The sequence below is a fragment of the Miniopterus schreibersii genome (genome assembly GCF_964146895.1).
Source record: "Miniopterus schreibersii genome assembly, chromosome: 11".
In the NCBI taxonomy this organism is placed as follows: Eukaryota; Metazoa; Chordata; class Mammalia; order Chiroptera; family Miniopteridae; genus Miniopterus; species Miniopterus schreibersii.
In genome coordinates, this window is record NC_138111.1 from 40,801,093 (window position 1) to 40,817,803 (window position 16,711).

General features: G+C 40.5%; 1 protein-coding gene across 3 annotated transcripts in view; it reads right to left on the reverse strand.

Annotated features, from left to right (window-relative positions):
• PIP5K1B (phosphatidylinositol-4-phosphate 5-kinase type 1 beta) overlaps nucleotides 1–16,711 on the reverse strand; it is a 266,167-nt gene that overhangs the window by 73,066 nt on the left and 176,390 nt on the right. For all 3 annotated transcript variants that reach the window (XM_081151913.1, XM_081151915.1, XM_081151914.1), the window contains 4 exons: nucleotides 8,981–9,192; nucleotides 6,626–6,709; nucleotides 6,452–6,500; nucleotides 3,633–3,717 (listed from right to left, as the gene is read on the reverse strand). In XM_081151913.1, coding sequence (XP_081008039.1) covers nucleotides 3,633–3,717; nucleotides 6,452–6,500; nucleotides 6,626–6,709; nucleotides 8,981–9,192 — 430 coding nt within the window. The remainder of the gene's footprint in view (nucleotides 1–3,632; nucleotides 3,718–6,451; nucleotides 6,501–6,625; nucleotides 6,710–8,980; nucleotides 9,193–16,711) is intronic.

Sequence of the window (16,711 nt, forward strand, 5' to 3'; positions counted from 1 at the left end):
TTTGGAAAAAAATAAACACATAATATAAATGAGCAAATATCACAAAGCTCAATTCTCAAAGGAATGACAAGTGGCTAATAAACATGAATAATGGTTGAACTTCACCAGTACTTAAGAAATAAAAAATAAAACAACCAGATAACATTTTTAACTTATCAGTGTAGCATAATTTAAATAGAATAATTCTGGCTAAGGGTTAGAGGGTTCAGACTCTTGGAAGTTTACAGTGATATAATCCATCTCCGCAGCTGTGTGCATTTTAACTCCCAAGAACTCCTTCTTGAAATGTGTCCTAAAAAAATAATCATGAGTTTGGACACAAAATTTATCTGAAATGATGTTTATAAAATATTAATTAGAAATGGAAAAAGGAGAAACGATTTAAATGCCTAACAAAGGAAGAATAAGGACATTATGATACAGCCATATAATTTTAATGCTGTCTCCCAATTTTATTTTATTATATGTATACTTTTTGTTTTGCAATTTTAAATGGTATCTTTGTAGAATATATAATCATATGGAAAACTGTGTTATATTATGTGAAAAATAAAGGATATATACATAAAATCGTACACTTATCCTATTATCATTTTCATATAAATACACAAAGCACAGAAATAAAGATTGGTAAGAAGTATATCAAAATATTAGTGGTGGATATTTTTGGATTGTGGGATATTAAGTAATTTTCATTTTTCTCTCAATCTTTTTGTAGCTTCCAATATTTTTACATTGAAAGGGTTTTACTCTCATAAAAAATTAACTCAAAATGGATTAAAACTTAAATGTAAGACTTCACACCATAACACTCCTAGAACCAAAAACACAAGGGAAAAAAGCTCCTTGCCACTGTTCTTGGCAACCATTTTTTGGATATGACACCAACAGTGTAAGCAACAAAAGCAAAAATAAACCAGGGGGACTACATCAAACAAAAAGCTCCTGCATAGCAAAAGAAACAATCAACAAAATGAAGAGGCAACCTACGGAACTGGAGAAAACATTTGCAAACCAGATATCAGATAAAGAGGTTAATATCCAAAATATATAAAGAACTCATATAACTCAATAGCAAAAAAATCAAATAATCTAGTTAAGAAATGAGCAAAGGACTTAAACAGACATTTTCCCAAAGAAGACACACAAATGGCCCACAGGTACATGAAAAGATGTTCAATATCACTAATCACCAGGGACAGGCAAATCAAGACCACGAGATATCACCTCACACCTGTAAAAATGGCTATTATCAACATGATAAGAGATAACAAGTCTTAGGATGTGAAGAGAGGGAACCCTGTGCACTATTGGTGGGAATGTAAATTGGTGCAGCCACTACGGAAAACAGTGTGGAAGTTCCTCAAAACATTAAAAATACAACTGCCATATGATCCAGCAATTCCACTTCTGGGTACGTATCCAAAGGAAAGGAAATCACAATCTTCAAGAGATATCTGCACTCCCATGTTCATTGCAGCATTACTCGCAGTAGCCAAGACATGGAAACAACCTAAGTGTCCACTGACAGATAAATGGATAAAGAAAATGTGATACACACACACACACACACACACACACACACACACACACACACAGCATTAAAAATAAGAAAATCCTGCCATTTGCCATAACGTGGATGGACGTTGAGGGCATTACGCTAAGTGAGGTAAGTCAGACAGAGAAAGACAAATACTGTATGATCTGACTTATATGTGTATCTAAAATAATTGAACTCACAGAAACAGAGAATAGAAGAGCAGTTACTGGGGGCCAAGGGGTGGGTGAAATGGAGTGATGTTGGTCAAAGGGTACCAACTTCCAGTTATAAGATGAATAATCTTTGGCAACCTAATACACAGCATGGTGATTATAGTTAACAACACTATACTATATACTAGAAAGTTGCTAAGAGAGTAGATCTTAAACGTTCTCACCACACACACATACAAAATTTGTAATTATGTGAGGTGATGGATGTGTTAAGTAACTTAATTGTAATAATCATTTTTGCAATATATACGTACATCAAATCATCACATTGTACACAAACTCACACAATGTTATATGTCAATTACATCTCAATAAAGCTGGAAAAAAATTAAAAGCCTTCAAAAAGAAAGTGTTTTACTTTCATTAACAGGAAAATCCAACAAATATTATAAGAAAAATCAGTGTTATGTAAATATAAAATATGAACATTCTACTTTTTCTGTGTTTTTTTTGGGGGGGCTAACTGGTCATGTTTTGGGTTATGAAATTGGACCACAGAATACCTAAATGATAAAATAGCATGTAATAATAGGGTTATTTTTCTTTTCACATGTTTAAAAACTTACTACGTAAGTAACACTGTGGAAAACTGAATAAATATTGATGTAAGGACAGGAAAACTTCTATAATCCCATGATTCAGAAGAACTATTGTGCTTTGGGTTTAGTTTGCTCTTCTTGTTCTTCCCTAAAGGTTTAATGTTAGGGTATGGATTTGAGGTCTCTTCTGATGAAGGCATCTGCGGCTATACATTTCTCTCTGAACACCACCTTCACAGCAGCCCGTTTTCAGTACTGTATGTGTATTTTTCTTTCCATTCATCTCTAAGTTTTTTTTTCTGATTTCCCTGTGCTTTCTTCTTTGACCTATTGGTAGTTTAAGAGTGTGTTATTAGCCCGACCTATAATCCAGGAGATCGTGGTTCGATTCCCCAAAGGGCAAGTGGCCGGGTTGTGGGCTTGGTCCCCGGGAGGGGGCGTGCGGGAGGCAGCCGAGCAAAGACTCTCTCATCATTGGTGTTTCTATCCCTCTCTCCTCTCTCTGAAATCAATAAAGACATATTTTTTAAAAAAGAATGTGTTATTAAATTTTCCAGTTTTTGCTCGTTGATTCATTCCATTGTGATTAGAAAAAGAGAAAAGGGGACTAAAAAGTTCAAACTTCCAGTTATAAAATAAGTCACAGGGATGTAATATAGAGCATAGGGAATATAGTCAATAATATCACAATAACTATGTATGGTGACAGATGGTTACTAGACTTATTGTGAATCACTTCGTAAGGTATAAACATGGTGAATCCCACTATGTTGTACAATTAAAATTAATTTTTGTATGTCAACTATAATTAAAATAGATTTTAAAAGCTTCTTTGTATAATTTCAATCTTATTAAATTTACTGAACTTGTTTTGTGATCTAACATATGGTCTATCCTGAAGAATATTTCATGAGAATAACCACTGTTAACATTTTTATATATCCCATTAGACTTCTGCTGTGCATTTAGGTGTGCAGATCAGTAAGTATATATATTTGTGAATAAATCTGTAAGGATTAAATGCACCTTTAACACACCATTTTTATTGGTTGCAGATTATTCCATTATTTGTTGTATCATAATATACTCAGATATCATAGGGTTGAACATTTAGGCGGTGTCTAAGTTCTTCCACTACAAAACAGGACTTTAATGATTATGATGTCAATAAATTACTGACTGGGATGCTCAACATAACTACTAAGTGATTACTGCTTTTGGGAAATAAACTAAACTCTTCCAATAAAAATCTTGCAAAGATGCACATAGTGAAGTCAACATGTAAGTGCTAAAAATAAAACAATTTCATAAGATTCTTACCTTGAAGTTTCTTGAAAACTCTGGAATTCATAAACTTTAGAAATCTGTCTGCATAAAAGCTTGGTCTGTGAACCGAAACAGTGTCCTGAAAAGACAAATCAGGTATCACAGGTTTACCTCTCAGACAGTTCATTTCAAGCTCGAAGAAAGATCGATGCAGTTGGCTCTCTGTTGGCCAAGGCCCTTAACCAAAAGGTGTGGGCATCGAGAGCCAGAAAAGAGCAGTGTCTTGGGTCCCGTGGGGCCCACGAGTTGGGCTCAGGGAGCAGGCACAGGACTCAATCTGAGCAAAGATCCTAGATACTCAAGAGGAAATAAAGCATTAAGAGGGCAGGCGAGAGACAGCAAAAAGACTGCTTTATAAACCCAAACGACTAATCCTTATTCCACTGTGCGCCACGAGGGGCTTTTCAATTCTTTTCTACATACAGGCAGCTAGTGCCTCAAGTCATCTGGAATGAAGGGTAACACTTTTAGTCAGGAACAAAAATTGGGGACATAAACAAGCAAAACACCCCTAATGTAAGAGTGATATCTAGCACCCTCCCCCCCAAAAAAGTTTGCTGGTTTCATCTCCCAGTAATAAGGTGCATAGACACTGGGAAGATTCCTAGGAGACAAGGCTGACTGATAAACCCCGTTACACTGAATTATCTGCTAATTAGATAGAACTGAATTGCATTAAATTGTTAACTCAATTCTCTCATGCTTGGTAGGAGTCTTTAGGACTGAAGGGGCAATTTATTACAGATCCAGGAAAGGAGATTGATGAAGGAGATAATTCTGTATGTTTATTCAGTAATCATTTATTTACTATCCAAGATATATATTCTAGAAATAGTGTATTTGCTTATTTAATGCTCCATTTTGATTCCAGGTTTGTGGATTCCAATAAGAAAACTTCTAAAAATATGTTTCGATACTATCAAGTGTCTGCAGTGGATTCAGAAGACAAAACACACATTGGACCAAAGGTCCAGAGACCTGGTGCTGGTGTTGGTCCCAGCTTTACAAAGCTGTGTGATGGTGGGAAAAGAGTGCCTCAGTTTCTTCATCTGTAAAACAGGGTGTTAACAGGATGCGTAACGTAATTCTGTAATCAGCAAATTAGGAAATACACTGGATAGAGGAACCCACTTTGGCCAAGTTATAATGGTCCTGTAGACTATCGGTGATGCTGTAAATGTGGTGGGAAACTTCCCATTGGTTTGACGTGCACTCTCCCCAGTATTCTGGCAGCTCCTGTCTGAAACGGACACATATTCCCAACAAGCACAGTAACTGAGAAATAGCTTAGGGTGCAAGGTGATTAAGACTCCCCCCCGCCTTCCAAGGGAAGTTGGAATGTGCTTCTCTTTGGTATGAAGAAACCTTGTTTAAATAAGAAGCATGTTTGTTAATAGACAGTAAGTCTTAATTATTGCTTACAATTTCACAAATATATAATCAGCACAGAGAGTGTTATAAAAAAAACCCAACACCAAAAAAGAAGATATGTTTTAACTAGACAAAGGTAGAGGCCCCTTGGAAACATGTGGCCAACAGAGGACTGGGCCATTCAGCTCAACAGTCTCATCTGGTAACAGGGAAGCAGTGTTGTCCTGGAAAACAGAAAGGGAATGTGAGCAGGAGTGTTCTCTCCTTCCCACGTCTGAGGCATTATGAAGTCTCCACTTTTCTCACCCGAAAGGGAAAAATAACTCTTGGCCTTTGAAAAGAAGGAATATTTTATCTGAATAATATGCCTAAGTTTAATTCTTAGAAACAAGCTGCCATTCCTTAGCGTGTGGACCCAATGCAGGTTTCACGCTGAAAGGCCATTACCAGTCTTCCTCAGAGCTGAGTGCGCGTTCTCTCAGGAGAGGATCAGCGCCGAAAATTCATCCCTTTTCAAAGGAAAGCGTCTGCTGACATCCTTTAAAAATATGTGAGCAGATCTCTGACCAATGTATTCTTTGGAACTGTCACTTCAAGTTATTAACTGAGGGAGGCTGAGGCCAGTGAACGAAGTTCAAGTCTAACACTGAGAGAGGAACACCCATGTGCAGGGGCAGGGAAAACGGGAGGGGGGAGAGGGAGGGAGGGGGGAGAGAGAGGAAGGGGGGGAGAGGCTGCTTCTCAATAACTGTTTTCTTCTTATACCAATTCTGGGCCCAAAAGACATTCTCTTATCAGCCAGCTTTAGTCGTGTGTAAGCCCATCCCAACCGAAAGACCTTCACTTCCCATGTCATTATGTGTTAGGGATTGTGTTGAACACCGAAGTGTATTATTTTGTTGAATCCTCACATTGGTCCTATGAGGCAGGTACAAGGTACTGTCACTTTGCCCGTGGGCAAGCAGGCTAAGAGAGGCCAAATAACAAGCAATGTGTCTGGGTAAATGGCTAGTAAAGCAGTGAATCCAGGGTTCAAATCCCGGGCTGTCTACCATCAAAGTCAGGTTCAAACCCCTCTGTAGCTGGGTCTTGTGAGAACGTTTAACTGCCCTGCTGGTCTTCCCAGTGCCTATGAGAAGTCTCCTCCGTTCTCGCACTCTCCTCTCAGAACTGGGCCCTTCAGATTTCATGTAGAAACAAGGCATCCTTTTGTTCTCCTGGCCCATACCCAGCACCAGACTGCATGTCCTCTACTTGAGTAACTATTCCGAGTTACTCTGCCTTCGTTCTTAGATTTGAACGATCTGCAGGCCTGATTCTGCGTTTATCAAGGCCCTTGTTTCCTCTCCAAGCCTAGTGACACAGCTTCCCAGACACACTCTGACGCCTCCGAGAAATCAGAAAACTGTACAGTATAATATGGGACATAATGAGCCACTTACCCCATCATACACAAGAGCTTTCCAGGAATGTTCTAACTTCTTCATTAGCCTAATGTAAACAGGCAGAAAAATAAAATGAGAATATGATGTCACTCCTACTTGGTGAATTTTCAGAATCTTTTGTTGATTTATTTTGAAATGATAAGACTACCCCCCCCCCCCCCAATTTCTTACCTATATGATTGCAGAATGTCAATAATACCCATAAATAAAAGTAGCTTTTCTCCCCTATGGCTTTTAGCTGGAATGCCTCCCATTCTGTTAACAGAGCAAAAGAGAAACTATTTTGTAATATAAAAATAGGAAGTTAAAAATCATTTCTAATAAGTAGACTGTACATAAAAATAGACATTCTTTAAAAATTCTGGACTCTCTCCCTTTATCATTCTTTTTCCTGGCCTCGGTTAAAGTTTTCCTTGGAATCCAGGATGTAGTTCCCACAAAGGAGGGTGAGTCAAAAGCTGTCAGCTCTGGAGGGTTGGTAAAAGGAATACAATTAAAAATGTATTCCAATTTTAAAACTATGAGCAAGAATTTTTAAAGTATTTAAAAATATTGCTTTTTAAAAATGCAACACTTTTATATATTCACTACGAGTTTTTAAAATAAAGTAGAAAAAACCACAAGAAAAAATTTATAAGGAACCCATTCCTAGGATGCAAGGTAACCACTGTTAAAATTTAGTACACCTTTCTAGTATGTTTGTGTACATGTATGCACTTATTAATCCACAAAAGTGATTATTTTATCATGTTTTATAACCTGAATTTTTCACTTGCTAAATGGTAAACATTTCCTCAGATTCAATGCTAATATTTTTTAATGACTGTGTAGTATTTCACTATACTGGTAGAGAATAAATAATTTGTTTAATTGATTAGTGGACATTTAGATGGATTTATAAGCAAGGATTTAAAAAAATGTTTTTATTGTTATTATTGATTTGAGAGAGAGAGGAAGGGAGAGAGAGAGAGGGAAAGAAACATCGATCAGCTGCCTCCTGCACATCCCCTACTGGGGATCGAGCCCCAAGCTGGCATGTGCCCTGACTGGGAATTGAACCAGTGACCTCTCGGTGCCTGGGATAACACTCAACCAACTGAGCCACACCAGCCAGCAAGGATTTTTAAAAAGTTTAATACATATGAATTTCCTTTAAAAGTGACATGCCTGTGGTTTAGTCATTGTTGAAGAATCTGAGAAGGCAGTCACTTATAGCCAAGTAAATTTTCTTTCTTTCCATCTCCTTGCTCAGCTGGTACATGCATGAGATACAGTCAACCATTTCAGTAATTTTCTTTGGTGTGTTTCTGCTAGTCAATATGCACTTTATATAATATGCAAACTAATCCTGAAGTTACTATCACATCTGGCTGAGGCAGCAGACCACATCTGTCACAGGAGAGATTTAGAACAACAGAATCCTCTTATGCAGATAAGGAGCTCTGAATTGGGAACATAATTCCTATCATGTATTTGCTTTAATACCTGTATATTTAAATTCAAAGTATGGTGGGTGTTTTGAATATGTACTAAATGGGGGTAAAAACATTTTTAGTCATTGTTAAAAAATGGAGCCATTGTGGGGAAAAACCCTGTGGGTGAAAGAATAGTAACAACTCAAAGAACTGCTACGCATCCAGTCATTCACAGAGCAACAGAAACGGGGCCTGGACGGTGGGTGCTGGGAATATCGAGGGGAACGCTTTGTAAGTACGATTGCCTGACCACTATGCTGTGCGCCCGAAAATAATACTGAGTGTAAACTTTAAAAAACAAAATTTAGCCCAGCTGGGCGTGGCTCAGCGGTTGAGCATCAACCCGGGATCCAGGCGATCGGGGTTCGATTCCCGGTCAGCGGTCAGGGCACATGCCCGGGGTGCGGGCTCGATCCCCAGTCGGGGGCATGCAGGAGGCAACCGATCAATGACTCTCTCAGCATTGATGTTCCTATCTCTCTCTCTCCCTCTCCCTTCCTCTCTCTGAAACCAATAAAAATATATTTAAAATAAATAAAAAATAAAATTTAAACAAAAGAACAGAAGGCAAGAGGAGAGAGACCTGAGTATTTCTTCTCTGTTCCCTCTGTGCTTCAGTCCAGGGTTCCAGCAATGGCTGTGTCCCAGAACCACAGTTCACCTCTGGCACCCATTCTCCAGGACCCTGGTCCTCCTGTTGTCCCTTTGCCTTGGAGTGGCACTAGTCTGAGCACCTGAAGAGTGACTGCTGATTCCCTTCACCCTACCTGCACTTCTGTCATAAGCCCTTCCATTAAAGTCTCTTCACTGGGGTGGAGGGGGGCGGGGGGGGGAGAGGGAAGAAAAGAAAAGAAAAGAAAAAAAAGAAAAGAAAAGAAAAGAAAAGAAAAGAAAAGAAAAGAAAAGAAAAGAAGCCAGGCTTAATTCATTTTAGCATCAAATAGGAATCTATTCCCAAACAGCCACCATGAAAGGAGCATGACTGCATTTAATCCCTCGGTGCTGTGGGCTGCCCCAGCCAGGAGGGTCTGTGGGCGGTGGCTGCACTTACGTGTCTGGGTTCTCTGTGATCATCCCGTCCCCGGATTTCCCTGGACCCTGGATAGATTCCATTGCTGTTGAGTAGAGAACCTTCTGCATCGCAGGCCGCTTGGCATCAGGCACATTTTGTGAGGGCTCCTCTTCTTTCTCTTTGAGGCAATGGTCTAAGATGTGGATTCCCAGCAAAAGGCTATAGTCCATAATCTTGAAGCTTTCCAACACCTGAGTGAGAAAAAGAACCAGGAGGCCGGTCAGCTCCAATGGCTTGTAAGTCTCATCTATGCAGAACCAGAGAGCTCGAGATATGTAGCCACACAGCCCCTGAGTCCCTCCCAAGGGGTGGCTGATGGAGGAAAAATCAAAATAGAAACATTTGAGGTATTATTAGGTCATGTGCAGTAAGGATGATTATAATGGCCCCAAGATAGTATTTTTATGCAAATCTAAAGCAAGCACATCTTTCCCATGAATGTTACTCTAATAGCATTTATTGAACACTTTCCACGTGCCAGGTACTAAGTGGTTTACTTGGGTTCAATCCTCACAACTCTTTGAGCTACGTACTATTATTGTCTCTATTTTACAGGTGAAAAAATTGAGACACAGAGGTAATCTGTTCAATGCCACACAGCTCGGAAGTGGCATTGGTGGGGTTTGAACCCAGGAAGTCAACTCCAGCACCCGTACTCTTAAGCACTAGGACAGAGAACCCAAACGCCAGTGGTTCCTGCAGACTTGTGGCCTCCTCAGCGTGAAGACTCAGATGGAACGGGTTTTCTGGATTCTGCTCTCAAAATCTTCATCTTGCTGGAGTTGTGGTCTTTTCAAAGCTCGCCTTTCAAAGCTGCCAGTGGTTCTGTAGCAAGTCTTTCTAAAGTCATGATCTCAGCAAAGAACAGGACTCACTGCTTAATTATCCACTTGGAGAACAGTGGGGAAAAGAAGGAATTGAAAGTAGTTGGAAGCCGCCAAAGAGACAGTGATGTTCTGAGAGGAAAGTGATGAGCAGCAAGGTCCAGGTAAGAGGCCGTGAGCCTGGCTTTCGAGCGCAGGTGAGGCTCTGGCACCCGGGACCTTCCTCACCGAGGAAGACAGTTTCAGAGGAGCACCTGAAAATGGGGCAGTTCCCTCTATGATAAAGCTCCTTTTCTAGTAGTTCGTATATGATTCTTCTCCACAACAGATTTCCTAACGCATGCCATTTCTCACACAAAGCTGCTCAGGAAAGCAAAACAGCCCAGAGAGTAAGACAATCCTGAGTGGCAGACAGCTGTCTCTGAACAAATGCTGTAAGATGTCACTGTACCCTCGTTAGGAAATGCCTCTGAGGATCAGAGGCTATAGGTACTTGTTTCACCAGGGGCTGAGTACCCAGAATTTCTTACGCTTCCCATTTTCCCTCAGCTCAACTGCTTTTTGATCAGACATTTATGATACTATAAGGAGAGGTCAGGCCCGAGGATTCACATTCCTGTGGCTGCACTTCATGGGCCATTTGACAGCAGGCTCTGTGAACAAAGGCCTTGGAGACATAAGGTTATCCCTGGGCCGCACATCTTTGTGGTCAATGAGGAAAACTGACAATGGGCTGCAAATGAGTATCTATTATTCCAGAGTGTTCATCCCTCATCTCTCAGACATTAAGTTGATATTTTTGGAAAGGAGGCAGGCAAGAGCTGAAAGGAGAGCCTTATTACTTAAGAGGCTTAGCTCATGGAATTTTCTAACCCAAGAGACAAGAGAGTATCCTGATAGTGATGTGGATCCAGCTTCCCTAACCTAAGGAGGAGTGACTCCAAGATTGGAGGGGGAAGACAGGGTGATGGGAACAGCTTTCACTGCTGACCCAACACCTCGGCATCAGAGGGCAGATAGGCCATGAGTGCCTCACCCCTCCGTAAAGGAGCACAGTGCCGAGGAAGAAGACAGGACAGCTCTGCATCTGGGCTGCCAAGAACCCCGCCTCTTAAAAGAGAACACTAACAGAGACTGGATGCCTCAGACAGAAACAAGTGCAAAGGGATCTTGGCCTTTTTCTCAACCATACTAAATGAACAGCTTGGGAGCTGTGTCCACTCAAGAGCTCCATAAACCTGCACAGGGATCACCAACTGCAGGTGCCAATTCTCCTGTCACATTTATCAGTCTAGCACATCCCTTCCTAGACGGTAGGATACGGACACGCAGGATAAAGAGCACAGACTCTGTGACCTTAGGCAGGTTACATCACCTCCCTGCATCTGTTCCTTCCCCTGTAAATGGTGACAATGATATTACCTCCTGCATGGGGTGCTTGTGAAAATTAAATATGGTAATGCAGGTAAAGTACCTAGAAAATAGAAAAATTCCTGGCACAAAGACAGAGCTCGATTAATCTATAGCTATTATCATCATAATTCTAGGTCATGGTGACTCATTGCTCACACCAGCATGAGAGATTATAGGTATCAGCTTGAAATAAACACCCCTGGAGTTATACTTCTGAAATAAAAAATTCATAAAAATCCAACAAAAACATGACTGCATTTCTAGCTGCTTACCAGTACCCTTTTGGTGAATCCTGATTCCCTTAAAAGCTTTGGGTTGATGGATGCCCAATAGTATTGTGTGAATGTTCAATGGGAAAAGGTCAGCTGACAACACAGCAATTCTGATCAAGGGGCTATAAAATGATGGCCTGATGATCTGTCTAAGGGAACAGTCTTCTTTTTAATGCACAAAAATCATAGCTTTGTGCTCTAACAGCCCAAACTACCCACTGGTAAGTGTTCCCTCAAAGAGGTATAATGGCTTCAAAGCAAATTCTAATCAGACCTAGTGACAACATGGTGAGTGTTCCTAACAGGCACAGGAGTGGTACAGTGAAGAGTGTTAAAGATTGAAAGGCACTCCTGATACTATCATATTTATTTCATTTTCTTCTGCAGAGCATCCACAAATTAATTCCTCTTGTCAAAAAGCTTTCTTTAGAAAATAATTTTTCTTATATTTTTAATGCAATGTTCCACCTGAACTGCTTGGTTTGTACTTGAAGTTTCTTTTCTGCCCAAGGACAGGCCAAAGAGAACATGCACATTTTATGAGTGATACAAAGTTAGGCTGTGCTCCAACTGCAGCTATTGATGCTCTCCCAGTGCTTTAAGTGATCGGATGTTTGTTCTGGTTTATTTTAAAAAAAGAAAGCAAAACTCTGAGATTAACTAAGAAAAAGCTACAAATAAATTTTAAAAGAGATTCATTTTCTCTCTACTCCTAAATTGGATTGTCAGCATCCCTGAACAGTGCCAAATTGCCTTTAGGATGCAAAGCTCCTCCTTTCAGAATGAAAACCTTAAAAATGATCAATTCCAATCCAACTGTGTGAAAAGGACAAGAGTTAGATTTTGGGCTAGGGGGGGTGCCTAGCCCAAAAAAAAAGTTAAAGAAGAAAAAGATGCATATATTTTAAGTCAAATTTTAAAACTTCTGTAATGAAAAATTCAGGGAAGAGACTTTAGTTACGAGCATTGCAGGTTGGCATCAATTATTCACATTGATGTTATTCACATCCTTCCAGCTACTTAATTAAAGGAATCTATGACTCTGCCAAAATCTCAACATTGTGAGCTTTGAGGGTATGCAACATTCTGCAATAAGACAGCTGCCAATCAGTCCAGTCTGTCACTCAGGCACACATGTGCCCCCAGCGTGTCTGCCTAACCGAGCTGTCGCTGGTAGATTCTGTATCTGGGCATTTGTGATGCAAAACACAGGTTGCAATGCAAATTAAGGTGCTTTTCCAGCGTGGGCAAGACTCTGTTTCCTCAGTTTAAAAAAATGAAAGCAGAAACTTCATCGACTGTGTAAAACTGAAAGCAAGTTGGATACCACAATGCTTTTTATTGTCAAAGCCAGATTTTTGTCTTTCTCAAGGACTATTTTAAGTCAATAACAACATTGGAATGTAGTAAAAAGAAAAGTCAATGTGAAGGCAGCTGGTATAATATCCTGAAGACGTGAGCAAAACGATCTGTTCCTGAAACAGAAGCATATTCTCCAGGCTCTCATGGCCAGTGATGCATCAGGAATGCTCTAGTCACATACAGTTTCTGTAGGTTCAGAGACTTAACGTAGGTGATGCTCTAACAGAATGATTGACACAGCCGTCCTCTCTCTTCATGGCCTAAGGTCATAAAGAGTAGCTGGTCCTCCTTTCCCTTTTCCGCTCTCTGCCATACTCCTTCCCCCGGGGCACCATTTTCTGTCCTGCTGCTTGCAGGAGCTGGGTGGGTAAGACTCCAGGCTCTGGGGCAGGTGGCTTGGTTTGACTCATGGCTCCCCCACTTGTCTGTCCTTGAGCAAAGTACATAACCTCTTTGGGCCTCGTTACTCATCTGGACAATAGGGATAATAGGGACACCTACCTCACAGAGTTAGTGTGAAGACTGAATTAATCCACAGCAAGTCATAGGACATAACTGGCACAGAGAAGGCACCCAATACATGTTGGCTGTTCTTACTGATCTGTCCCCCTGTAGAATCAATCACGGCTGACAGTCCTAGAATCTCCACTCCACCTCAGCTGTTTCTTGCCCTTCTCTTGGTTCTTTGCCTACTTGTCTTTCCCACTCTTTCCTCCTGTGGCCTAAAGATGTTCATCAGAGTTCTTTCTTCAACTCTTTTCTTTCTCTGCTTCAGTACTGATACTCACTTACTCTTTTGTTGGAAAAAACACTTGAGTGTCTAGTCTCTGCCCGGCACCATGGAAGTTGCTGGATCTTCAGGGGTAAGCAAAACAGATAACTATACCATCCTCAGAATTACACAAGCCTGAATTACATATTGGAATAAGGCCTGGGAGGAAAAACCAGGATGCTGTGGAGATACCCCACACAGGGGTTCCTACTTTTGACTGGGGACTATTTTAATAGTGCGGGTGACAGGAGATGATACTTGAACGAGGTGACAGCAAGGGAGTTCAAAGCAGAAGTTGATAGATTTGAGAATATTTAGAGGTCGATTCCAACTATTATCTCTCTATAGACAATTCCTAAAATGTTATCTTTAGTCTGAACTCACCCCTAAGCTCCAACCCTAGAAATTTCCAATGGCCTTCTGGACATTGTCTTGCTGCAACCCTAGGCTCTTATTTTCCCCAAAGCAGTTCTTTCTCCTCATGTCTCTTTTATTTGAAACAATTCTAATGTGGATTTCAGACTCCATGTCTCCTTTTCCTTTCATTAAGTTGCCCAATCCTGCAGCTTCTATCATTAAAATGTTCCTCATTAATGCTTTGATTTCAACTTCCTTTCCCCCCTTCTGATCCATTCCTGACACCCTCACTTGACCAGGTCCCATCGCACCCACTCAAAGCCTTTAGTCTCTCCCCATTGCTTGGTGCCAATGCCTCAACTTGACCTTGAAGGTCCTCACTCCTACAGCTCCAGCCAACTTCTCTCTGTTATTTAATATCTGCCTAGAGACCCTTTCCAGGTGAGTCAAACTGGAATCCCTTAATTACCCCTAAATGTGCCCTGAAAATGGAAGCCTGATGTTTTTGCTCATGCTGTTTCTCCTGGAAGGTTGTTACTGTCTTTTAAAATCTTACTGGTTTTTCAAAGCCCATCTTAACACTCACTTCATGAAATTATACTCATGATCTCAACAAAATGTTGGGAACATGTCTTCCCTCTGAAAGCCCAAGCCATTATCGGTGTGCCTCTATGGAATAAAATTTGACCTCAGGTTGTAACTATATTTTTCCAATCATATACACAAGAGTGCTCCATTCACCAAAGGTCTATTTTACTTTGTGCTCACTGCTGCACACTCTGAACATAGCAGAAACGTGTATTTATTATATTGCTTTTCATGTGAACAAACGAGTACATATTAAAGTATTCAGCAGCGAGAATGTATAGCACTACATCTATGTCTTAAATATGAGAACCTGATCTCCTGCTTCATGATTACAATAATCGTGAAAAATCTTTTCCATGATTATTTACTGTGATTATGTGCTCTATGTTGTTAAGAAAATAAAGATAATAGTCTACAGTGTTTTCAAACCTACCCACACCGGAGAGTATTTATATACACTGTGTCAAGGGCAAAAATCAAGCTGTGATTTACAGAGACTCTTTTAATTTACCGTTTTGTAGGCTCACTAAATGTCAGATAAAAGGCAAGCTTGTTTTGCTATAAACTAGGCTGAGCTTGGAGTCAGATAAAAATATCGCTTTCTTTTCAGGAAGCCTTTGCAAGGAGAGTGCGTCACAGGCTGGGTCAACCACAAAGATTTTAACCATGGAAGAGGTTAGAGGTGCTGGGTGCTGGCTCTAAGGAGTTTCTGTTCTGAATCACATCTCAGGGCCTCCTTAGCTTTCCTGCCCTCTGTTTCTTTGCTTTTCCAATATGGAAGGAATGCAAAGTCAAGTAGGCATAAAACTGAGGAAGGAAAATCATCAACTAAGTCTAAAAGAACTTAAAAAAAAAAAAAAGCCACATTTAAAAACTGGTACCTAGCACCAAAAGATACTCAGAATGACAAGGACAACGCAATTCAAGTAATCTCTAAGTGATGCTTTGTGCAACATGGAGAAGGATGGTGATTTGGATGAAAAGAGATGCTTTATTTTTTAATTTTTATTTATTTTAATCCTCACTTGATATTTTTTCCATTGATTTTTTTTTTTTCAGACAGAGTGGAAGGGAGTGGAGGGAGAGGGAGAGGGAGAGGGAGAGGGAAGAGGGAAGAGGGAAGAGGGAAGAGGGAAGAGGGAAGAGGGAAGAGGGAAGAGGGAAGAGGGAAGAGGGAAGAGGGAGAGGGAGAGGGAGAGGGAGAGGGAGAGGGAGAGGGAGAGGGAGAGGGAGAGGGAGAGGGAGAGGGAGAGGGAGGGTGGGTGAGGGAGGGAGAAACATCAATTGGTGCCTCCTGCATGAACCCCCAGGGCCGGGGATCGAACCTGCAACCCTTTGGTGCGCAGGCTGACACTCTAACCACTGAGCCACACCAGCCAGGGCAAGAGATATGCTTTATTAATTGGATCTCAAGCAAGCAAAGCTTCTATCAAAGGCATGCAGTAATTTCCATGTCACAAGGGTTCTTAAGAAAACTAATCCATTCAATTAATATTTTACTGAGCACCTACTATGTGCCAGGCACTTTCTTGTTCAGAAATCCTTTGAGCATTTCAGCTAATGTATGACAAAATGAAAACATCACCATTTTACAACACCTAATGAATTAATGGATCTAAAATCACAGAGAGAAAGACATTCTGACATGATGTGACTCCTGATCGGAGGAGACCAAATAGGAGAAGTCAAACCTAAAATTGATGACCAACCAACCTACAGGAAAAACAGGAGAGAGAAGCATGTTGAAAGAAACCATGGGGAGGCAGTCAGCAACATCTGGACTATGGGATAAACAAACCAGTTTCTTCAACAAATATTCTCACAATGAAAACATAAGTTATGGGGGGATGGAAGGGGCTTAACAAGTATGCCCTATTTAAGCCCTGACCCAAAGGAAAAAAGTCATTTCTCAAAGAATTAGAAATCTGAACACTGACTATGTATTTGATGATTAGTAAGAATTATTAATTTTGTAAAGGTGTGATAATGAGATTATAGTTATTTTTTTAAAAAGGAGTCCTTATTTTCTAGGAATTCTTACTAAAATCCATATGGGTAAAATGATGTGATGCCTGGATGTGCTTCCAATTCTATGGGGAAGGGGACAGTGGGATGAAACAAG